Source organism: Trachemys scripta, chromosome 3 (assembly GCF_013100865.1).
Source record: "Trachemys scripta elegans isolate TJP31775 chromosome 3, CAS_Tse_1.0, whole genome shotgun sequence".
In the NCBI taxonomy this organism is placed as follows: domain Eukaryota; kingdom Metazoa; phylum Chordata; order Testudines; family Emydidae; genus Trachemys; species Trachemys scripta.
In genome coordinates this window covers 137,343,113-137,368,086 of record NC_048300.1, presented here as the reverse complement: position 1 = coordinate 137,368,086, position 24,974 = coordinate 137,343,113, and the positions used below count along the sequence as shown (strand labels likewise).

The following is a 24,974-nucleotide window of genomic DNA, read 5'->3' as shown; positions in this document are numbered from 1 at the left end:
TAGCAGGGTGCACAAGTGCTCTGACAAGCACTGCTATGAGCAGGTTCCACCTCTTGAGCTGCACCAGCTAGCACACACTGTGAGTTGGAATATGCATCCAAAGAAGCAGTGTCACAGAGAGAAATAGTGTGGAGGTATCTGGAACACAACACGACAAGGTTTAATTTGGGGAGCTTATTTATTTTACTGGCTTAACACAATATAGGAAGATGGAACATATATTACTGCAAAACGCTCAAACCCTACATAAAATTATTCAGTGTTTCATGCATCCCCAAATATGTATTAATTAGGATCCAGTGAGAATTTAACTGGAGTGGGGGAATACTGAAATTGGTTTGGTCTTTTTGTACAGTAGACATTTAAAATACTTAATTAATAATGTAATGTATGTTAGCACATTATAAAAAGTTAGTCTGATTCACCAATTCTTCAGTTCCCTCTCAGGCAGTAGGAAGGGAAAACTCTGCTTTAAAAAAATATTTATCATAGCCAAGAGCTATATCACTTATTGGCTCTCTGGGAATGCTTATGCATAGGCTTTCTAGCCCAGAGTTGAACCTCTGACCTCTGCAAATCATGTAAAATTCTTCTGTTTGAATCTTGAGTATTGGTCAAGTACCCAGTTGTTGGCAATGGGATGGGTGGATATCATAAGCATAAATAATCAGACCACTATCACAAGTAAATGAACGTCCATTCTTTTAAACCATTGACTTTATTAAAATACTTAATACATAGTTTGCAGAGGAACGTACTGACATTTTCTGAGAACTCCATTGAAAGCAAAACGTAACTGTACATGTACTATTTAACAAACAACAACTTAGAGGATGGGTTCATACTCTATATCCTAAGAGCAGACAGTTGAGTTTTTTTCAGGTTTTTTGGCACAGGCTCTTCCTTGCCCCCTATCTCAGAATATCCAGTAGAAGAGAGCAGGGTCTCATACGTCTTACAAACAAACAAACAAACAAACAAACAAACAAAACCAAACAAACGAACAAACAAAAACCAACCAACCAAACAGCTGGTCCAAGTGGAATTCCATTGTTTTCATCTGCTTCTTCACTCTACTCTTCCCTTCCCAGTACTTTTTTTTTTTTTTTTTTTTTAAAAACGTTGTCCAGAAAACCTAAGATGATCAGCCTCTTTCAAAGGCTACAGAGCTGCAGTGCAGGAAGAACTTCAAGTCAAATCTGAGCAGAGATCTCCCAAACCATCACATCATCTCTCAATGTCTTTACAATTCCTTCAATATACCAATTTTAAAAATTGAGTGGAAAAAAAAGTAACGTCAAAATATGCAAGGAGTAACAGTGCATTCGTGAACTGTGTGGAATGCACGTTGAGGGCAGGCTACAATGCACTAAAGAAAATGACAAATTATAAACTTTAAAATTCTGTTGAAATAAAGAGGTGGAGGGTGGGAAGGAAAAGAGAGGAAATAATCTGGATAAATATTTAAAACAAAATGCTCTTTTCACATATCTCATTCTCAGTTAAAAGGTTGCAATTACCATAGACATTTAAACAGCACTAGAGATTGTTGATAAAATATATGTCATGACTTAACTCAATGGTAGGGCTGTAAGTCTGGGGAAAAATACAACAAAAACTATGTGGAAAAGAAATGTACTGCGTGTTTCCATGAAGGATGAATTGAGGTTGCATAGGTTTTCACATGAAATTTATAAGGTTGTTTTGGGGAGATAATTTTTCAACCTTGCATAGGAGATATATCTGTTATAAAGACAATACACGGAAAGTTTGTATGGTTGAAACATGAGCTTTGATGAACACACTTTTTCCTCAAGTTTTACTGCAGCAAAAAAAGCAACTTTTTAAACCTCTTCAATGCCCTAACACATATATGGAGTATCCCAGGAAAGAGACATTAGGATTACCATGTGAATGATACAGTGTATATTTATACACATTGAATCAATTGGAGGAACCCCCCACAAAGCATAGCCCTAAAATTTCCATATAGAAAAAAATACTGCATGAGTTAACTTTATTTACAAACATTAAAACTCATTTAAATATAAACTATTTTGGATCATTTATTATATCAAATGAAATTATGTTAGTTAACCAGACTGTTGAATGAATGGATCACCCATATTTATACTTATACTTATTTATCAATAACTGTATAGCCAAATACCAGCTTATTAACTGTGCAGAAAACTTTTAAAACTGCATTTTTATAATTACTTTTGTTTCTAGTCAGAGCAATGCCTCCATATGTCTGTTAGAATGCAGCTTTTCCATCTTAATTGAGCGAACAACTTCCAATTGTACTGCAGCAAGGGCCATTAGGATATTTGTTTCATCATTGGGTATAACAGAAATAAAGTCAGCGGATTAGAATCCTGTCACAGGACAACTGATTGCTGCTTTGAAAATTAACGGCTTGGTATTCAGCATGTTAATTTCCACCAATAAATGTCTTGCCTTTGCCCTGCTTTTATCTAAAAACAGGAGGCCCTTTTCCTGTGACAGGGCTCTATTCCATTGGCATTACCTCCTCATCAAAGATGCTGGCTGGCATTTCTTTTGCCATTTTGCACCTGGATCTAAGACAACATCATTAGTACTGGGTATTACTCTTGCATATCACAGTGAGGTGTACCTTTACATATTATTTATAATGGCTTCACTGTGGAGAACTAAACCCTGTATTAGAAACTGTCTCAAAATAGAGACCTTAATACTAAGGATTTCACGTGTGTTCCTTATCTACAGATAAACTTAAAATGCAGAGCTAAAATTGACCCACCAGACATTAGGTGTGTGACTTCAAATAATGAAACGAAAACAAAACCAACCCCCCACGACCACCCAGCACATTTCCTTTAGAAAGGATGCTATTTACAACAATAAAGATTCAGTTCTTTAATATTTTAACAAAAAACCCAGCTAATTTTAAAATTAGTAAACCTAATAAGGTTTTTTTAAACCAATACAGTGCACAAACAACATTGCTGTTTGTTCTTGAACATGAGTCTCAGAAATGTAGGAACACTAAGATAAATTATACTAAGGGTGACAAATCTGAACTAATTAAATAATAAGAAAGAAAAAGAAACACCACTATAATTGAAACACAGATTCTAAAAAGTACAGTGTTCCAATGGTTTCTCACAGTTCCAGATTGCTAACATTATAAATTAAGGGTGAAAGATATCCATGTATAAACAAGGCAGTTTTCCACTGATTCTATACTGTTCTTGTCTAAACCTTTGGATATTTCAATCTTCAAATCCCACAAAGTAAGGTTGAATTTGCCAGTTACAAAAAGAGTGTCGGTTCATGATGTGGCATTTGAAAAAAATGCATCTAGATATTTACAGGATGCATAGAATGACTTTTTTGCAAATGTTTTTTAATCCACACACCTTTTCATTTCACCTTCTGCAGATTTGTAAACAACATGCTATTCATTCAGACTGTGGCCTTAGGTTATGGTGCGTGGTCTTTTGGGAGGAGGTGGGGGCATGAGTTCAGCGTCAGGATCCAGGTGATGTTTTTGCGTCTGTCCTTGAGAAGCTGCTGTACACCTATCAATGAACTCAAACAACATTTCCTTTGTGACTGGATTTTGGATGCTGTTACATACAGCTGGGAACAAAGAACACATTTTGATGTTATTAAACTGATTGGCTGCATGCAACACTTGAACAATTTGATCCTGTATTTGCAAAATAAATGACAGTATTTGGCACAAATGTTCAGTTTTGAACATATATTTTATAGAACTTTTGTGTTAGGGATGAAATTACTCTACTTTGCTCACACACAGCTGAGGACTACAGAGAATAAAGAACTGCTGTCCCAACAGGCACCAGTCTAGCCTTCTAGTCAAGAGAATAAATCTTTGTCAAAAAGTAAAATTAAATTCAATATAAATGTCAGGAATTAGCACATTACTTAGGCAAGTAGTAGCAACAAAGCTCTTGTGCAATGTGTCTTCTGGCTCTGAAGCTCTACCTAAGTCGTAACCAGTAGGAATACATGATTTTATCCCTTTTGACAAACTGGGAACTGAAATGCCTAAGTCTTTGGATTTTTCACCAAATATCAAACAATTTAGACAATTTATGAAAAGGCTTGATTCTGAACTGAGTATCTTTTTATCATTTTGCCTGTGCAACCTGGTCTCGTCTGATGAAATATGGTACTTAGGAAAAAAGGCTAGAAGCAAGATATATTGATTTAAGGTGGAATTCCATGACTACCTGGGACAAAAATATAAGATAAGGCTATAAAAGATTTTGAGAGATAGTATGAGGAAGATCAGCTATACTACAGAGGCAGTTTCACGAGGAAGAATAATTGTTAATCTTTTGAGCCCCAACATCCATTAAAATAAAATGAGTAAACTTATCTTCCTCAACTGATATAAAGTAAAATCATCTTCATGACTAGCAATTAAAAATATGGTTTCATGGGCCACTGAAGATATTCTTTTCATACCACTGTAATTCTGGAAGCATGCACAATCTTAATGTAACATTAATAAAACCCTCCCTAATAGCAATGGTTTTATAATTAAAAACATTTTTGGTGTAAAGATGCTTTTTAAAAATTTCTTCTGTACGCATCAGTTTTAGTCCATTTAAACACAGTATTATAATGAAAAGTAGCTAGCCTTGCCAAAAACAAACAAAAAATTACAAAAATAAAAAAGTTATCACCCCCGCAAGCCTGTGCTGGTAAATTTGTATGACCATTTTTAAAGGCTGACCAGGACTAATGGGACAAAAAGGAAAAAAAAAAATCACCATTTTTTAAAAATACTTTTTTCCACTGGAAAAGTCTAAAAAGAAAGAAGTTCAAAAAGGGAAAGAAGTAGTACACACACATTTTATTTTAGCTTTACTATTTCTTTCCAGCTTTTTTCAAATGTGGAAAAAAGTGGGTCTCTCCTCCTCGCCATAGACCTTTTCGAATGGGGAAAAGTTAAGAAAGGAGGAGGGGAGAGAACCTATCAAAACTCCAAAAATAACTTTTTTCAACAACTGAACCAAAAATGCAATTTTTCCTCACAGATTTTTTTATTTCATTGTAAAAAATGATTTCCCATGAGAATTTTTTTTTTTACTAAAACCTCTCTCTCTTTGAATTTTATTTATTTATTTATTTATTTGGTGAGAAAACACTTCAGAAAATTTGTTTTCAGCCAGCTCTAGCAGAGGGGAAGAAGAGAAAAGCTGTGCATGCTGGGAGTGGAGGAAGGAAGAGGAAAAGTTGCAGTGGCTTGGAAGTAGGGGAGGAGGCTGGGTCAGGCCAAAAGAAAAAAGGTTGCTGAAGCAACTAGGAGGCAATGCTGGTGTTGATGGGGAAAAACTTTAGGAGGTGGTACAGTGGTACCTCTTCTTTAGTGGCCCATCCCTCTTTCCCTCTTGGTGGTGTGAGGGCTGCAGAAGACGCACAAAGCTGCTATGGTGGTGGAGCTGTTTGAATTCTGAGGTGTCTCCCTAAAGGCACCAACAGTCCTACTGTCACTTGATCAAATGGCTAATTTCAATTTGCTCATCCAAACAATTTAATGTCACTAGATTATCAGAAATTTACATGGGTAGATTAATTTTAAAGAAAAACTAGGAATATACATATACCTCCTCGGAAGCTTAGCAGTTCTGAATACCATGTTTAAGTTTATGATACCACCACAAAATGCCAGTTCAGTATGACTGTTGTTACTCATATTATTCCAACACATCTTTATTTAAACTCATTCATCCCACCTGAAAGAAAATTGCTCTTTTGCATTTTCAGACGATTCTTTTTTTATTGTCTATAGGAGAATCTGAAGGCGTCACAATCCTATAAGGACAACTTCTTTTCATAGCTTTCATTTGCTTTACTCTCTATTGTTTGTAATACTATTTTAGGAGCTTGAAATTACATTTTCTCCTACTAATTTTGTCTTCCATCTGGCAAACAATGATCTTGAATAGAGCTGAAATTATCATGGCTTTTTTTGTTTAACAAATTCAACTTATGTAGCATGTTGATGTGCCAAAGTATCTTTCTTTGTGCATCAGCACAAGTCAACATAGCACCAGTGCTTGTCAGTTAACTGTGTTGTAGAGCTAAGGCAACTATATTTTGGGGGGCCTCACTTAAATGCAGGCCTTTAGCATATATTTGACTAAATAAGGTCTCAATTCTGCGAAGAACTCACACACATTTACTTCACACACCACGGGGGAAATCATGGCCTCGGTGAAGTAACTGGTATGTCTATACTGCAATTAAAAACCTGTGGTTGTCCCGTGTCAGCTGACTTAGGCTCGTGGGGCTTGGGCTAAGGGGCTGTTTACCTGCAGTGTAGATGTCAGGGCATAGGCTGGAGATTGAGCTCTGGGACACTCTCACCTTGCGAGATCCCAGACCCCGGGCTCTAGACTGAGCTCAAACATCTACACTGCAATTAAACATTCCCTTAACCTGAGCCAGTTGGCACTTAACAAATGGGAGCGTAGCCTATTTGATTTCACCCAGTGAGTAAGTCCCATTAAAACCATTGGGATTACTCATGGTGTAAAAGTTTAAGCACATACATAAGTCTTTGCAAAATCAGGACCTAATGTTATACTGGAAAAACACAGACTGCTAAACTAGATATTGAGACCACAGACCATTTTCCTTCATAAATTAGAACAATATTAAGGCAGATGAAATTCTGGGACTAAATTTTCTGCCAGAGTCCATTTAACCCAGTTTACTGAAATGGTAAAAATGAAATGTATGTGCAAAAGTAAGTTATTCTACTCACCTAGGGCAGTGTTGTAAGCATTTGGAAAGCTTTTGTCTATTCTCTGCCTCATGAAGACCCAGCTGTTGTTCTCAAATTTACACTCTATAATCTTATTGTCATACTGTTTCAGTTCTCTTGTCACCTGTTTTAAAAAAAAAGTTCAAGATAAATGTATTTTATTAAATCAGTTTAAAGGCATTGTTCCTTCAGCTTGTGATAGATAATGAAAGGCCAAACATTGCCCTAAAATTCATCAGGAACAGTTCTTCATCCTACACCTAAAGTTAAGCTTAGCTGAATATCTTAACATCTCCAATGTACACATGCTCAGCTACTTGACATTTTAAAAATACTTTTGAAATCTGTTGTCAATATATGGCAATTATGCTAAAACATCAGCTACTCTAGTAAAAAAAAATTAAATAAAAAAATCAACCAGTAGAAATGTCCCAAATGCAAATAGGTTTCCATGGGGATGAACTGCTTCCTGTATAAGTGCTACTGCCAGCCTAACTGTATGAAATGCATTATCTGTGTTTCCATCAACCTTCTTTGTTAAAGGTCTCAAAGCCAAACATTAGGTTTCAATACCAGAATTAGCTTATAAAAATCATTCCACTCTTTAAATTTTTAGAGATTATTTTCTTTTAAAAATAAAGTAAATTCTAACTCCAAAAATTACATGGGTTTTTAAATCACACATGTTCTAAATATCCTTCAGGCCTCTTTTCTCTATTCATTCATAGATTTGTCAGCAAGCAGCTAATATCGTGAGCTATCTGTCTTTCTATTAGCTGATGCTGAGTGATTTGGAGATTTTTAGTTCATGTGTACTATACTTCCTGTTTATTTTGGCTACTTCATCCTATGCATCTTAACCTATGATAAAATGCAAAATTCCCAAGTAACCATGGCAACTTGAGAACTTTAGCTAATGCTTTAGCAACTATTTCCCAATATACTTCAGTTTGTTCCAAAAACTCTTTTTGTACGTATGAATCTGTATTTAACTGTTAGTTTTGTGTTTAGCTCTGTTACAGACTTCAAATCAAATGCTAGTCAAGGTAATATCACAACTGTGATGCAGTCTTTTATGGGTAATTACTTTTCCTTACACTAAAGAGGACTGGTTATTTCATTAGCAGAAATTTGCATTTCTACTGTCTATCCACTTACCAGTACTGACACAGGAATTTACTACTGTTCAGGGATACAGACTTTGAAGAAGGACAGGAAAGTCTTTGGAACAATTAGTTGGGTGTGCAATGAATACTCTCAAACATATTTTGGACTAATTTCTAGATAAAGGCAATTAATCTGCCAATATGAGTCCCAAACCTTTGTGGATTACCCCACTTGCAAAATAGGACAAGTCTAACCCTCAAGTTGCTAAAAATGCAGCCATCACATTCTGTTCAGCATTTATTCTGAACATTACTATTAATTTCAGGAAAGGGAGCTCTGGGATTTTACTTGTCAAGTAAAAGTGACACTATGAGACAATTTAGCTAACCTGCTTAATTTAGGCCAGTCAAGAGACTTTAACATAAAAAAAAGTCAGTTTTTTTCATCAGTTTTTTATCATAAATTCATTTATTTCTTTTTAAAAAAGAAGTAATCCTTCTGCTGACTACAGATATTTTTTAAAACCATTTAACCGCTACAATGCACTTCGTGACCATTGGTGGTCACGTGGATTAGGGGAGACATCTCCTATCCCGTTTGAAAGATTAACTCATCTCCTAATTTGCCTGTCTTTCCCTTTTTAGCACATTTCCTTGTACGGTATCTTAGTTCACTATACATGTGCTAAAAGCGATATTCCAACCAGATGTTCAAGTAACACAGACTCACTTAACATTTATGTTTCATTAGGTGTGTTCAGGAAAACACAACATCCTTTTCTAATCCACTGTGGATGTTTAAACACAGGAAGAAACTTTTGGCTGTGTAATGATTTGGAAAGTATATTACTTCGACAATAGCTGCCAAGGAAAAAAAAATATTTATATGTCCTTTTTTCCTGATGAAGCAGGAAAATGCTGTTAGAAGAATCACCTGCTAGAGGCAGAGAGATATTCAACTCTAGCCAGTGACTTTCACTAACTAGCAATCTCAGTAAGCCTTTGTCATACAGTTTATCATTCTTCTAGTGTTCAGAGGCTCAGAATAGCAATAAATTATGTGGTTGCTCTATGTGACTGTGGCAATTAAGCAGTATTATTAACTCTCTGTATGCTTGCTTGGCCACTCATTAGCAATCTGGAAGATGGATCTTTCCAGAAAATGCAAACACCTGCCAATGCACTGAGCTAAATGCTTTTAGAAAACTGCTGTTCATAGTCTTCACAAGTTATAGCAATTATCTTACCAAGTAAGGAACATAGCAGTTACCATTCCCCAATTAAATGACCTTGGTCTTGTAAAAGCACCTGTCTTAATATGTAGGCACATTTTCTTTTAGAAGCTTTTGAACATTTTATCAAGAGTACAGAAAGTACTCTAAGCACAATATACACGTTCAGCATTAACAATGCTGAAAATACCGGTGTACCACAATCATTCTAGGCTTCTCAATATGTATGTGTTTGGAGAGGATTGAAAAGGTCACAGAACAATTCCTTAGTAATCACTGTAAACAAGCTTTGTTGCAAATATGTCACAGTTCAGGGCAACTGCACCTGTGTTTCCCCTCAGTCATCCAGCTCTCAGCTTCCAGCTCTCCAGCTGTTGCCTCTCTTGGGTGGGGTGACTAGGGTGACCAGATGAGAGGAAGAAAATATTGGGACACATAGGGGTGGCGGTGGGGGAGGGAGTGGAGAAAAATAAAAAGCCGAGTGCTGCTGGCGGAGCAAAAAAACCCCAGTGCTGCCGGTGGAGCGAAATAGTGGGACAAACACATAAATATTGGGACGGTCCCGATTTTATCAGGACGTCTGGTCACCCTAGGGGAGACCCACCTCTCACTCCCTTTTGACCAGGGTATGTCCAGGCTGCAGTTCCCTGTCTTCACTGTGTATTTCCCAGCAAAGAGAGTCTGCCTAAACAGATCTGCTTGCTTTTTCTTCAGAGACTGATAACAGAGTGATTTCTGCGGATATAAGGTACCTCAAAGTTCTCTCCAACCTACTTTATTCTTCAGGTACAAGCCTTACAGAGAAAATATATTAAAAACAGTAAAAGACCTTCTTGCATGTTAAGAAGCTTACCAGAGTTCACGCTAACAGGGATTCTGGCAGGCCCAGTCCTCCCAACTCTACCTTAAGGATTGAGGCCCTCCATGGACTAGGGGTCCTGTGCATTTAAATCCAGACTTTTCATCCCAAAACCCTTTCTTTGCCTCTCTGCCCCTGGGAAATTCAGTCTGAACTAGTGTATGTGTATATCTCCAGGGAGAGGCTTCAAAGGCAGATAACAGATGAAGTTCATTAGCCTCCCCACTACCTATTAGAGAAGGTACATAAAATGCCACAATACCACATACACAATTGCAATTCTAATACAAAACACCCCCAAAGACTGTTTTGGATATTGTCAATCTGCCACAATCACTACATGTATCACTCACAACCATTTCCTGAAGTGGTGATTATAGGGTGACCTAACGTCCCGATTTTATCGGGACTGTCCCGATATTTACTTGTTTGTCCCCTGTTGTTGGGACGCGAATTGTCCCGATATTTTGCCCTCCAGCGCACAGGCGGAGGGGGCTCGTGTCCCCGCCCTGCCCCGGCTCCACCCCTTCCTTCCCCATTGGATCCCTCCCCAAATTCTTGCCCCCTCACTGCCCCACTGGATCCCTCCCCAAATCCCTGCCCTGGCCCCGCCTCTTCCCCAAGCACGCTGCATTCCTCCTCCACCCCCCTCCTTCCCAGGCTTGCGCTAATCAGCTGTATGGTGGTACAAGTGCTGGAGGGAGGGGGAGAAGCAGGAAGCGGCAGCCTGCTCAGGGGAGGCAGAGGTGGAGGGGAGGCGAGCTGGTGCGGGGGGAGGGAGGAGGTGCGTGGCGTGGCGTGGAGCTGCCGGTGGGTGCTCAGCCCCCACCAATTTTTCATATGATCCAGCGGCTCTTGTGGGGTTTTTTTTGCTTTTGTTTTTGTTTTTTCCTCCACCACCGGCTCTTTTTTTTTTTTTTTTTTGCTCCCAATATTTCACATCTCTCATCTGGTCACGCTAGGTGATTAAGACTAAATGTGGTCTGGGAGCCACCAAAATGTAACTTATCGCTCACCAAAATCCCTTCTCCCTCACCAAGCTCTTCCCTAGCAGTTGGGAGTGAGAGATTAAACTTCCCTCCTAGTAAGAAACAGAGTGACATATTGCACATCCTGCCTCAGAGGGGTCTCTCTCTATTCTCCCTTCTTGGCTTTGTGTTCCTCCATCCTTCCCCCACTCCCACCTCTACATATTGTAGAGGAAATCTGAGAAACTCATCATTCCACTTCTTGAAAGCAAGTTTTGGCAGTTGTTTCTTCCCGCTTGTGCTGGATGGGACAAGGCAGAAGATGTCTCAGCTATGAGAGGACTTGGGGTTGAGTGCTGAACAATTTGCTCAGCAGTGAGATTCGCTGTATGAGCTGCTGGTGCTCTTACCCAGTGATGACAAATCTGTGGAACCAGAGCCAATTCTGACAATGCTTCCAAACCTGCTGCAGCCATATGGGTCTGCCAGGATTATGGGGCCACCACACCCATTCTAGTGCAACGTGCTGGAGAGAAAGAGCAACTTCATGCCAACAAAGTCCTTTGTGGGGGGGATAATCAGTATGTTTCTCTCTCCATCCCCCCCAGACTGGGACAGACTACATGCTCTCCTTCCCCAGTGAACAGAAAACCCCCACAATCACAAACCTCAATTTATACATATTTCATAGTCCATATTCCAATGCAGAGTGAACTCATTTGGCACTATATATGGGTATGGAGGACAGGTGATACTGAATCTTGGTCCTGGCATATAGGTGCCCAATTGAATAGCTTTGCAGGGGACTCCAAATTTGTTTGAATTGGACCTGTTTGGAACCCAGTGCTCAGTGGCCTCAAATTTGGAAGTTTCCATCAAACTAAGGACTCCATGGAGCCTCCCTTAATCAAATACTCGTTCCCTACAGCTAAGGGAAATTTGGATCCCACAATACCACATGAATCAGTGTCATGGAGTAAATATATTCCTTTAAAGTTTAGCAAATTTAAGTCAACCTTATTAGCTCATATGGAATAAAAAAGCTTAACTTTTTCCTTTCGTTATGATGAAAAGCTTCCCCACTGCCTGCACTATCTACTGTAGTCCTTTAATACAGAAGAGCGGTTCTCTTTACAAAAACAATAGCATCTAGCATTTATGTATCGCCTTTTGTGCAAATGGAACCTGGAGTAGAAAAGAAACTGAAATATCAACTACACATAATAATTACTTCCATCTACCACTGCAATGCAGCCATCTCTGAGGTGAAGTACACACAGCAACATTACACAGCAATTTAGGACATGTGAAAAATAACGTATCCAACTGAAAATACAGAAGGGAAAACATTTAGGTAACCAGACAGTAATTATTTCTAATGCTTTGAACACTGCCACGGTATCTGTGATGACTACAAATGGTCAAAATTTCTGTTTTACATTTCATTCAAAAGAGCACCTGCAGCCACGCAGTGCCTCTTGGTACCATGCTAGAGCACAGATTCACGGATAATTTCACCTTACTGAATCACCACATCGTTCCCTACAACTGTTACATGGTCTCATCCAAATAGTGATCTAGCCCTGCTTAGTTTGTGAGATGACGGGATCACTGCAAAGTTGCTATTATATGTAATTTAGTTATTGAAAAGTCATTGTTTATTTTATATTTTAAAGCAGTTAAGCAAATATTCAGACTTTTGGTTAGAATGTAAAAGTTATGAATTTTTTTTAAATTACCAACATCTATTTTTTTCCAGTTCTCATTTTTAGGGTTTTTTTTTTTTTGTAAAAAATGTAGATAAAATTTTACATCACAACAAGAAACACATGAGGTTACATACTTCATTGAGTTCTGTGTTCAATGCAATTATGACAAATCATTTTTTAGGAAAACAATCTACTTTAAGGAGACATTGAGGCTGCCAAGAAAACATATTAAAAATTCTATTTAGAAATACTTTTTTGTTCATATCATTTTGTCTTTGTACTTTCCCCCCCATTCTTTATTACCAAAAACATCTGCATGACTAAAAAACTGTTGTTTATAAGTTCACCGGCTTCTGTTGCCATCATCTTATTTGTGATATCCCAGTAGAAGTGACTGTGATGTTAGAGACAGAAGATTATGATTTCCACAGAGGAATAAGCAGAAGCAGCAGCTGAATTCTTAAGAAATAAAGGGTATTTTTAGCATGTAATTTCTTAGTAATATGGAATAAGAAAAAGAAAACAGAATATACAGACAGAAAAGTTAATAAATACAACGGTTTTCCAAGTTTTCCAAGAGGCATTTGGTTCTTTGTAAGAAAAAACATACACGATGTGAGCACTATTCTTTTCCTATGTAAATGAACAAATAGACACGTTAATAATATTCACTCACAGTCCATTAGCTGAACTGCAGAAAAGCTGTCACATTTTGCCATATAGAGCTGGTCTTAGCACTTTTGGGTATGCCTGTGAAACAATCCCCTCCTCACTGCAAATATAAGTGATTCTTCTCCACCCAGATCACACTACTATGCACGAAGTGAGAAAGATAGCTCTTCAGCACACATCCAAAATTAACTGAATAACTCTCTGAAGAAGTGTGTGAGAAACCTTCAGGTCGTTCCCAGACTCCTGCTTCAGGAGAAATGGAGCCCGGCAGCTAGTGCTGGGGTCAGGGCATTATTGAAACATTTAACCAAGTTTTCAAGGGACAATTGTCCAGAGAATCTGAGAGATGTGAGCACCTCAGCCACTGGAAGATTTTGGCTGTGTTCAGGCTTCGATGACAGTACAGGGGATGGGGTGGGAAATATGCAGACCAGTTGCTTTTACAGTTGGTGACCCCTTCAGTGAGGCAGGGCAGAACTAATGCAGCCTCAAATCTTGGTTTCTCCACCACTACCAAACTTGATGGTTGTACCACCCCATTTTGGTGAACTATATCATTCAGAGAGTGGGAGGTATATGAGAAAGCATTATCATGCATGATTTACAGATAAGGAAACTCATATGGAACATTTAAGCAACCTGGCAAAGGACACAATGAGAGTCAGTGGCAGAGCCAGTATTGGAACCTGGGAGTCCCTTGCTCTACATCCTGTGCTTTGTCCTCTTGAATCTCCTGTCCCCTCATGCTATTGAACTACCCCTTCTTGTGGCCAGAGGTCATAAGGTTGCTTAAGCATAAGTTAGCTCAGCTGCAGGCAGCCAATTTGAAGGAAGCTTGCAGTGGGCTTACTGCTCCCTCCCCAAAATCAAAGAGACGTGTGATGATTTTCAAAGACATCAAAGTCTAGATCTGGGCAGCTGCAGAGGGTGAGTAGCAGACAATGAATAACCTATGATATCCAGGAGATATCAAATATAAATATTCAACCCTAGCAACTGGTGTAAATTTAAAAAAGGCAGGGGGACTTGTAGTAGCAGACTTTGTGGGTCCCAAAAGTCAGCTCTAATGTCATAGATTATACACTATTGTAAATATAAAATGTCTGTGTTTTCTCTGAAAGTATATAATTTAGATTGTAAATACCATTTTAAAGAATATAGTTTTTCAAGTGAAATACCAAAAATATACATGAATATAAATAAGACTTTTAAAATATACTCAAGCCTGTTCATACAATGAGCTTTTACTGCACCTAAAAGCGTCATAAACATTTCAGTTGATAAAAAAATGAACCAGTTAAATAAAATATTACATATTTTCTGTTCACCAAACAAAGTTTCATAATATAATGAAACCATATTAAAAATGCATATTAAAAGGACCGTTTTCTCAAAAATAAAGATGTGCTGAATTGGTTACCACTGCTGTTATTTTATTTTACATCAGTTATGAGAACTGATGGTGTATAGTTTTAAGTAGCGTATTACACAATAAACAGCTGTCAGGTTGGGTAAAAGCAAGTGAAGTCGAAATGTTTATTCAGTAGTGAAGCTGTTTACTGACTACACATTATCTCTTGTTTATAGGAAATAAAATGAATGATCTGACTCCTTTAAAGGAACATTAACAAGTTAAAATAATATTTTACATACATTCTGAAAATCTTTTTTTTTTTTTTTTTTTTTTTAACCATATACAGCATGGCCAACACCAAGAATTGAACAATCCTGAGTCATGCCCCTCAAAATCATGAGATTTTTAAAAACTATAAATTCAGGGTTATTTTCTTTGTCTTTATTTTTAAGTCATAAGATTAAAAACATGCTCTTCTTCACAACCATGAGGGCTAGAAACTTTTTTAAAAATGAAAATAGAGATTCTCACCTAATCACATTTCTCTAGGCGCAGGTGCTTTAAGAAAAACACCAAATATTGTGAGACTTGCAATAAAAATCACAAGAACTGGAATCACTTAGTATATGCTATTGTCCATTTCATCACCATTTTACCTTTATTTCCCATCTTTAAATATTGATTCAGCTTTCTGAGACTTAGGATGGGCTAGATACCGCCTGTCTTTCAGACACCAGGAAATAACTGGAATAAAATCCCTTCCCCTTCTTTTGGTTGGTGGTATAAGCTTGGTATTTCTTTGCCAGGAGGAAGTACATTTCCTGTAGCAATCTGAAGAGTTTTCTGTAAACCAGATCTTATAGTACCTTCTGAACAATCAGGATTTATGTGTCTAAGGTGACAAAAGACTAAGGGTTGTAAAATACCAAAGAGATCCCAGTAAAGTACTGTTAATGGCAAAGCCAGGTAAATGATCTGGAACCTTTCAAAACTCCTATTTCTGGGGCTCGCTGAAAGAGTGGTTAAGATCATTTGTTTTCTGGTGGTGTTAAGGTTGAGCACACTATATGTAAGGTGACCTCCTTTGAAGCTAGTCACTGACGCTAAAATCAGCTTGTGTGGTGGAGTCTTTTCCTTCTCTGACTTGAAGGAGGGATCCATCAGATAAATCACAGGTCCAAATGTACAGAGTGTAGCCTTTGTCTCTATTGTCCTCAGCAAATAAGACTGCCCCATAAAGTTCTCTGTAGTGCAAAGGAAGAGCTTTTCAGGGACCCTTAGTGGAAATTATGCCTGCAGCCAATCAGACCTACAGGCATCTATGCCTCCAACAGTCTCACCTGAATCAGAGGCCACCAGAGCCTGATGCTGGGCTAGGTCTATGTTCTCACAGACTAGCTTCTCAAATGCCTAGTGTCTCTCTTGATAAAATCAATCTATCAGGGTAGAGGCCTTCTTCTATATCTGCACCTTAACTATGGATATGAAAGCCTGGTAGTTCATGATGGAAAGGTTTGAGGATGTAGACTGATGCACTCTTTGTCTGAATAATCCAAGCACCACAGTTCATGGATCTAGAGCACAGTATTCCAGATTTGGCTCATCTTCCCTGTAGCCATGGCCATCTCTGCCACCAAACTCTCACAGGACAGTAGAGGTCAGACGCATCTTTGAGGGCATATTTTTTCTTGATCACTTTTGAGACTGGGAAGTATTTGCATCACAGGGTCTGCCACATCTTCACCAGCTGATTTAACAGGGTGTAACAAAAAGGTAACACTAACAGACAGGAGTTCCTGGTCCAGGCAGCTCTCAATCATGGTCCTTGTAGATTCCTGGACTGGTTTCACCTCAAAATCAGGTGTCGTGGACAACTTCTGTAAAAATTAAAAAAGGTAGGATCCGCCACTGTGGAGCCATCATCTTGGTGATGTGACATCAAAGGAGTTCTCTGATTATTCAGAGTTAAAAGAACAGTCCATATCACCCTGATCCTCAGCCTGCCATGCTGCAAGTGGACAAAACTGACTGGAATGTTTGGAGAACAGTACTTACACCTGGCGTGAGATTGTGTGTAAAAGCTATGCTGGCAGGATATTTTACCCCTGGTATGGTCACCCAAATGAGGCAGACAAAAAGAACCAGATGAAAAGCAGTCCACTGGTCCTCCAGGTTGGGAATTGAGTGATAGGCCAACAACTTATTCTTGTCAAAAATTTAAGATTTAGAAATACAAAGTAGCCATTCCAGCAAGCAGCATGCCAAATTAATGGACTCCGTCTTGGCAGAAATAACGAGTTTTGGAAAGCCAACAGAAAGCCAAGATTCGGAGAAGTTCTTTATTAAAAGTAAAACAAACTATGAAAGTGGGTTTCTAGAACATTAAAATAATGGCTAAAACAACAAAAGCTGTGCAGGGATGGAAAACATGGATGAATATAATCTCAAAATCTTTGGAGTAAGCGAATGTTGATGGCCAAGAGCTAATAAAAAGATCGAAAAATGAAAATAAGGTAATAAAATATTCAAGAAGGCAAGATGATTTTCACTCAGAGTACCATTAATTATGGCTTCCAAAGCAGAAAAAAAATCACTCAGACTGGGTTACCAATTGTCAGAAAATTGCTCCAAACTAGATTTTAAACATGATAAATGAAAATGACAATTATACAATATTATGCACAAACAACTACCACAATTAGATCAAAAATCAATTCTACAATTGGCTACAAACTCTGGCAATTCCCTGACAGATATCTCCGTAGTAATGGAGGGACTTCAATGACAAAGTTTGGAATGACAACAATGGAGGCAGAAAGTAATGCACAAATGGCCTTAGGTTCCCAAAATCGAAATGGTGAAAGACTGATAGAACTGTGCCTGGTAGCAGATTTCATAACTGGGCGGAACATTATTCCCCCACAAAGATATCCAACAAGTAACTTGGAAATCCCCAGATGAAGTCACCAGGAACCAGACAGACAATCTATATACTGCAGCTATTCCAAACTGTACTGAAGAACAGATTTCACACTCTAAAAGACTTAAATCGATCACAAAAAGTCAACATAGACATGTTGCGTGACAGATTCATAGATGCCTCATTAACTCTAGTTGGTACCCAGATAAGCACACCTAAAGTTTGGATAAGTGAGGATGTGTTAAACTGTGTGATAGAAAGGAAACAAGTCAAAGCAGACAGACTCCTCAAAAAACACCTCCAGAAGCAGCAGCAGCAGCAGCAAAAAACTGTATAAAACAAAGGGGCATCAGACCTGGCAGAGCTAATCCCCAAATCAGCCAGGAGGAGATGCCCTAGCTGTGACAACAGGGCGGTCACTCCAATACAGGGAAGTGTGAGAAACCATAGTAGTGAAGTTCAGAAGGAAAGAGAATGCAGACACTTAATGGAGAAGACCAATATACGCTCTCAAGATGGACCTCAAGAGATTTCACTCGTATTTATGGGAAATATAAAACAAACCATGAGGACCCAGGCACTACTTATGCAGGTCCTGCAGAATCAGTAGAGGTAGTGGCAGGAACAATTATATCTGCAAGCATAGTTAATGAAGCTGGCTGAACAGCAGCAATATTTGTTTCGGATCCTGTGAGAAGCAGGGAGCAGGGGCTGAAAAAGCTGGGAGCAGAAAAAAATGCTCCAGGGCCACTGAAATGGGTTACCTAGGGAGGTGGTGGAATCTCCTTCCTTAGAGGTTTTTAAGATCAGGCTTGACGAAGCCCAGGCTGGGATGATTTAGTTGGGGACTGGTCTTGCTTTGAGCAGGGGGTTGGACTACATGACCTCCTGAGGTCCCTTCCAACCCCGATATTCTATGTTTCTATGCATGTTACGCCTGTGGGCAGAGAGGACACTTGAAAAGGGACTGCCCCTATGTACATCAAGACAAGAAAGCTTACTCTGAAGCAAAAGATCTAGGAAAGCCCAAACAAGTCCCACCTGCTGAAAAAAAAGTACTTGTTTTTTCCTGTGGGGGATGGGGACTTGTGAAGGCGCATTGCCCTCACAAGACAAGGGAAACTAGCCATGAAAAGGACAACAGGTCAGGAAAGAAATGGAAGGAAGAGCCAGAGGCCCATAGTGTGGGCACATAGGTTGCAGAGAAGGTCAAGGGTGCTGTGAAGATAGAGGATGAGGAGAAACTGGAGGGAACAAACAATCATCCGTAGACAAACTTAAAGGATTTGGGGACAAATATGGAGGGTAAACAGAATGCGGTGGGAACTCAGACCCTGGGAGAGTCTGTGACGCAAAGGCAAAAGCTACAAGGGAGGTTGGTAGCTGCTGAGCAAGCCTTGCAAATGGCTTCCCAAGAGTCAGAATTCCAGGAGGAAAGTTTCGGGACACCATGGAGGAGAAGGGTAGACTCCTTCTCATGGTGGGGGACCTGGAGCTGGAAAGGGATGACCTGCAGACCCAGCTCCGATAACTCTCAGGGAAAAGGCATCATACCCCTAAGGGTTACAGGGTTGAGGGGGAGGGTGTGTAATGGGGTCCTACCCTATACCAGGCCTGAGTAGAGAGAAAGGGCCAATGACTCCTATGACAGGCTGCACTTGGAGAACAGTCAGGGCTGATAAGCTTTTAATTGATGATGAAGCCCAGCTAGGCAAGAGCAGACTAAGCTGCTATAAAAACAGGAAGCAGAGAGCAAGAAGGGGGCTTCAGTGAGAAAGACTGCAGTCACTCTCTGTGCTTTAGAGAGGGAAAGGAGGAAACCCAGGGATAGCAGAAACCCTAGGGATCCAGGCCCTGAAGGAAGGGTTTTCCCAGAAAGTGATGGAATGGAAACATGAGAGGCAGAATAGGAAAAGGCGCAGGGAAATGGCAGCAAGATGGGATGTTACAGACCCTGGCCGCTGATTAGAGGGTCCCGGAGTTGGAATCTGGAATAGTGGGTGGGCCCAAGTTCCCCTACCAGCCATTGGGGAAGTGGCACAGAGTGGGCAGTGGACCAGAAAACAGCCTGAGACAGTCATCGAATGGGAGTTGGATCCTTGGAACGGGGAAAACACATAGTTAGCGAGCTGGAGGGCCAAGTCACGAAGAGGTAGCAACTGAGTCACAAAAAGAGACAGCACCCCGAGTTGCAGAGAGAGAGAGTGTGAGTGAGAGAGGCACGCACAAACGAGAGACAGGAAAAGGATATCAGACTAGACGGAGGTAATCCCAGAGCAGCCAGAAGGCAGCACCCTCATGGTGACTGTACCCCAAGACACAAGATCAGACCTTAACAACAGGAAAAGAACAAAGAGTGATGAGCAGAGCACTTTTAAGAGGTGCTAAACAGACCAATACCAAAAGAAACTTGACTTTTACAAAGACATTAAACACCCATAGCAGTACATTGTAACATTTCACATCATAAAAAAATGAAATCCTGGGAAAGCTGAATATGAACCGCAAGTCCTCAGGAAAATGCAGGAAGCTGGTGATGATGAGACCATCACCACTGATAAAATCACTGAATTTTTTAATAAAGTATGGAACCAGGAAAACCCTCCAGAACAATGGTTGGTATAACTGCGTTGCTCTGGGGTGTGGGTTTTTCACACCCCTGAGCGATGCAGTTATACCAATCTAAGTTGATAGTATAGGCCTGACCTAAGAGAAGAGCAGGCTGGATTTCAACTTGGAAGTTGATGAGTGAATAGACTTTTAGCCTAAGAGTAATCATAGAAGAGAGCAATGAATGGCAAAAATTATTCATCATAAACCGAATTGATTTTAAGAAAGCATTTGACAGCTTTCATTGCAATTCAATCTGCAACAACTTGAAGTATTATGGTATGCCAGAAAAAATAATTAACATAATCACAAGCAGGAGTGGCTGTAGGCACCAGCAAAGCAAGCACATGTTTGGGGCAGCCCATTTGCAGGGGCGGCAGGATCCAGCATGGGAGCTGAGAACCAACAGAGGGCCCTGGCAGCTGTAGTTCCTTGGTTAGCTCCCTGCCTATAGAGCCAGCCCAGGAGCAGGGAAAGAACTACATTTCCCAGCATTCCCTTGGCCACTACCAACAGGAAAGAGGGGGAGGGAGTGAGGAAGCTGAGATATCATGCTGCAGCCTGCTATGAATGGACAGCTGCACTGTGAGTAGGGATACCATATTTTAACATTGAAAAAATAGGAAACTCCACGGGGAGTGAGGGTAGCCCCACCCTGCCACCATCCACTCCCTCCAACTGCCCCCCACAGAAACCCCCACCCATCTGACCCTTGCCCCAACCCCCCCCCGGGACCCTACCCCCTATCTAAGCCTCCATTCTCCTTGTCCCCAACTGCCACCTCCTGAGACCCCCCCCAACTTCCCCTCTAGGACCCCACCCCCACCCCCTACCTGTCCCCTGACAAACCCCTGGGACTCCCATGCCTATCCAACTGCTGCTTGTCCCCCTGACTGCCCCCCCCGAACCTCCACCCCATCCAACCACCCCTTCTCCCTGCCCCTTGACTGCCCCCCCTGGAACCTCCTACCCCTTCTCCAAGCCCCCAGCCCCCTTACCATGCCACTCAGACCAGCGTGTCTGGCTTCGCGCAGCGCCAGACATGCTGCTGCATACATGCTGCCGTGTTCCCCTGCGGAGCCACAGCCCCCCCCTCCGCCCCCCCCCCNCAGACCAGCGTGTCTGGCTCCACGCAGCGCCAGACACACTGCTGCATATATGCTGCCGTGTTCCCCCGCAGAGCCACAGCCCTCTCCCCCCCCCCCCCCCCAGCACCTGCCTTCCAGATTTGAACACCTCAAAATTCAGGAGTGCTCAAGCTCAGTTTGGGCAACTGTTACTTCATTTCTCCCAAATCAAATATACTGATCCACTGTAACTTGCTGTAGAAAAAGTAGGATAAAATTGAGCAAGAAATGCTTCCCAGTGGTTATTAGGACTGGAATTGCTATTTTCAACAGCCATTGCCTTTTGTTTGTTTCTTTGTTTAAAAGGAAGACAGTGATATTGCTTTCAGGGCATTGGCAAATTCCCCATAGAAAGAAAGAAAGTGGAACAAAAGAATAATAAAAGCACCTCAACTTTTCCTCATTTATGTCTTGCATCTGAAGAAGTGAGGTTCTTACCCACGAAAGCTTATGCTCCCAATACTTCTGTTAGTCTTAAAGGTGCCACAGGACCCTCTGTTGCTTTTTACAGATTCAGACTAACACGGCTACCCCTCCGATACTTCATTTACGTAAGACAGACTTATAATATGCACCCAGATATCCGCCAATCACACAAGCTGAAAATTGTTCTACTTTACTGCAGATCTGTAACCATATGAGAACCAAACCTGTCTGTGTTCTGTGCACATCTAAAACTCCTGCTGAATGACCTGCCCTGGGAGCGAGTTACCAGTGACCCAGGGCTGCGGCGGAAGGAGGGTGCAGATGTGTGTGTGTGTGGGGGAAAGAGAGTCCTGGGCTGGGGCGGCAGTAGGTGTGTGTGTGGGGCAATGATGGGGGGGTAGGGGGGAGCCCAGGGCTGGGGCAGCAGGAGGTGTGTGTGTGGGGGGGAGAGCCCAGGGCTGGGGCGGCAGGGGGGTGCAGGTGATGGGGGAGAGCCCAGGGCTGGGATGGCAGGGCGGTGCGATGGCATGGAGCCCAGGGCTGGGACGTGGGGCAGCCAAAAATTATTTTGCGTGGGGCGGCAAAAAACCTAGAGCCGGCCCTGATCACAAGCCTTTATATCAAAGTGCAGCTTGCACAGTTAATGTAAATGCAGACTTGAGCAAATAGTTTAACCTAGATACTGGTTTCAAACATGGATGTATCTTCTTGCCTCTCATTTGCCAATGACTTCATTATGAGGAAAAGCGTAAATAGATACATACAGGCAACAGCTCAAGCAAGTGAAGAGTGAAAGACTGTCCAGCATCAAAAGCAAATTTTTGCAAAAGTATAGTAACACTAATATACCGTCTCCCTTGCTTTTAGTTCTTCCTTCCTCTTCACCTCTCCTTTTCTGTGTATCACAGGCAGGGCTGACAGCACTGCCTGTTATTAAGACTGCCTGACACTTCCCATTATAAAGGCCCTGTTTTCAGTTGCTTACAACTTTGGGATGTAATTTTCCATGCTGGATGTCTACCTCAGGCTGAATGTTCTGGGAAAATTTCAGCCAAAACAGTTTGGCTGTTTCCAAGAAGGGATCTATGGAAAAATATCTTTTGCCCATATTAAAAAATGTTAGTGTCCTTTTCTTTGAGAAGATCCCCTGCTTTGGAGCAGGAATGTGAAATTTAGCAGGGGATTGCTTTTGTTCCACAGATGTTCCTTTGCTGACCCAAATCTGCCCAAATTTGGCCAACTAATAAGCCTTTGAAAATATCCAGTTTTCACATGCCCATTAGCGAATAGCTATGGGGTTTGCAGCTAAATTCCTCAGATTCCATCCACAGTGAACCTGAGCAGGGCAATTACAACTCTGGGCTGTTGTGGATTAGGGCCAAGCACTGGAACTGAGAGCAGGAATCAACCCCCTTAATTCAGCCCCCTTGTGTGTATATGATACAGTAATTACATAATCACATACTATTTTTTCCCACAGGATCCCTGCCTCAATCAGTGCACAGGATGGCCTTGCTACGAAAATAAGGCCTGGTCTACACTAGAAAGTTAGGTTTCAGAGTAGCAGCCGTGTTAGTCTGTATCCGCAAAAAGAACAGGAGTACTTGTGGCACCTTAGAGACTAACAAATTTATTAGAGCATAAGCTTTCGTGGACTGCAGCCCACTTCTTCGGATGCATAAAGAGTGAAACATATATTGAGGAGATATATATACACACATACAGAGAGCATGAACAATTGGCCTCTCAGAGTTGGTAAGACAACTCCCACCTGTTCATTCTCTCTGTATGTGTGTATATATATCTCCTCAATATATGTTTCACTCTATATGCATCCGAAGAAGTGGGCTGTAGTCCACGAAAGCTTATGCTCTAATAAATTTGTTAGTCTCTAAGGTGCCACAAGTACTCCTGTTCTTTTTGCGGATACAGACTAACATGGCTGCTACCCTGAAATAAGTACTCTGAAGAATCCGGTCTCGGACATTTCAAATTGGGCACCCAGAATTAGTGCAAACTTCTGACCTTAATTTCTCAGAAGGGTGCCTGGGGTCCCCTTCTGTAAAATAGAGATAATACCACCCAGCCCACCCCCACCATGCTGGGTGTTGTGAAAATAAAGTCATTAATGTTTGTGAAGCACTTGGATACTATAGTGATGAGTACCACAGAAAAGCCCATGAGGAAATTAATAATTCTGTCTTCAGAGTAGGTTTTAAACAGTGTTCAGTAAATAAAGCATGGAACCACACACCAAATAATGAGAAAACAAAATATTTAGTAGCCACTCATTAAGGGAGCGCCATTCATTCTGCATACTGAATGAAGCAGGGGTCCCATGGAAAAATAGCGAGTGGTCGTGTAATTAAACTGTATCAGAATGCATATGGACAAGGGGGCTGTACTGAGGTTCCACAGGCAACTTTAATTCTGGCCTTTCCTAGCTTTTGTGTATTTGATTTATCAACCTTAATAATGTTCTTTTAAAGTATTTTGTGTGTATGTAATATACATATATTTTCTTCTGTGCTCTATCCTAGAGCATCCTCTTCTCATCTTTCCTGTATCTCTGAGTTACTGATTTTTTATGATTCTGGTTTTATCTTCATTGCATTTCTCCCATCCACATTTTGCAAAGGGCCTATGAGACTACAAAATTATCTGACTCCTACTTATCTGCCGCAATACTACCTTTGCTGTATGTACACATAGAAGAGCATCTCTGTACCAGTGCTTGCAGCAGGATCTAGGTCACTCTCTGTGCATTCTAAAGAAAAAAATGGCTTCCACAGGTCAACTAACGTTTTCCTTTACTGAATCAGGCCCCAATTCTGCAAACATTTATCCATGTAACTTTATGCATGCAAGTAGTCTCATGGAAACTATTCGCTTGCATATGTGTTTTCAAGATTGGGGCCTTAGACTCCGTCTGTCCATCACTCAACTGAATTCTAAAACCTTCCCTGAAATTATAGCGCTACTCCCGAAAAAAGTACAAATCAATTCTCATAGGTGATCAAAAGAAGTTGAAATCAGAATCCAAAGTAGAGAATAATTACAAGGGAATCTTTTAAGATCCATCCTTTACTTATTAATATGCAGCTTTCAAATGCTAACCATTTTGAATCATATTCTTTTTCTTCTGTTTAGCTCCTAAACAGCTAGTTTTACATGCTTAACGGTGTTTTACATGCTTAAAGG

The 24,974-nt window shown here is 40.6% G+C and overlaps 1 protein-coding gene across 3 annotated transcripts in view; it reads right to left on the bottom strand.

The window, feature by feature from the left end:
• Positions 1–699: 699 nt before the first annotated feature.
• Positions 700–24,974, bottom strand: part of RNGTT (RNA guanylyltransferase and 5'-phosphatase) — a 412,738-nt gene continuing 388,463 nt past the window's right edge. For all 3 annotated transcript variants that reach the window (XM_034766053.1, XM_034766055.1, XM_034766054.1), the window contains 2 exons: positions 6,791–6,914; positions 700–3,627 (listed from right to left, as the gene is read on the bottom strand). In XM_034766053.1, coding sequence (XP_034621944.1) covers positions 3,464–3,627; positions 6,791–6,914 — 288 coding nt within the window. In that variant the 3' untranslated portion in view covers positions 700–3,463. The remainder of the gene's footprint in view (positions 3,628–6,790; positions 6,915–24,974) is intronic.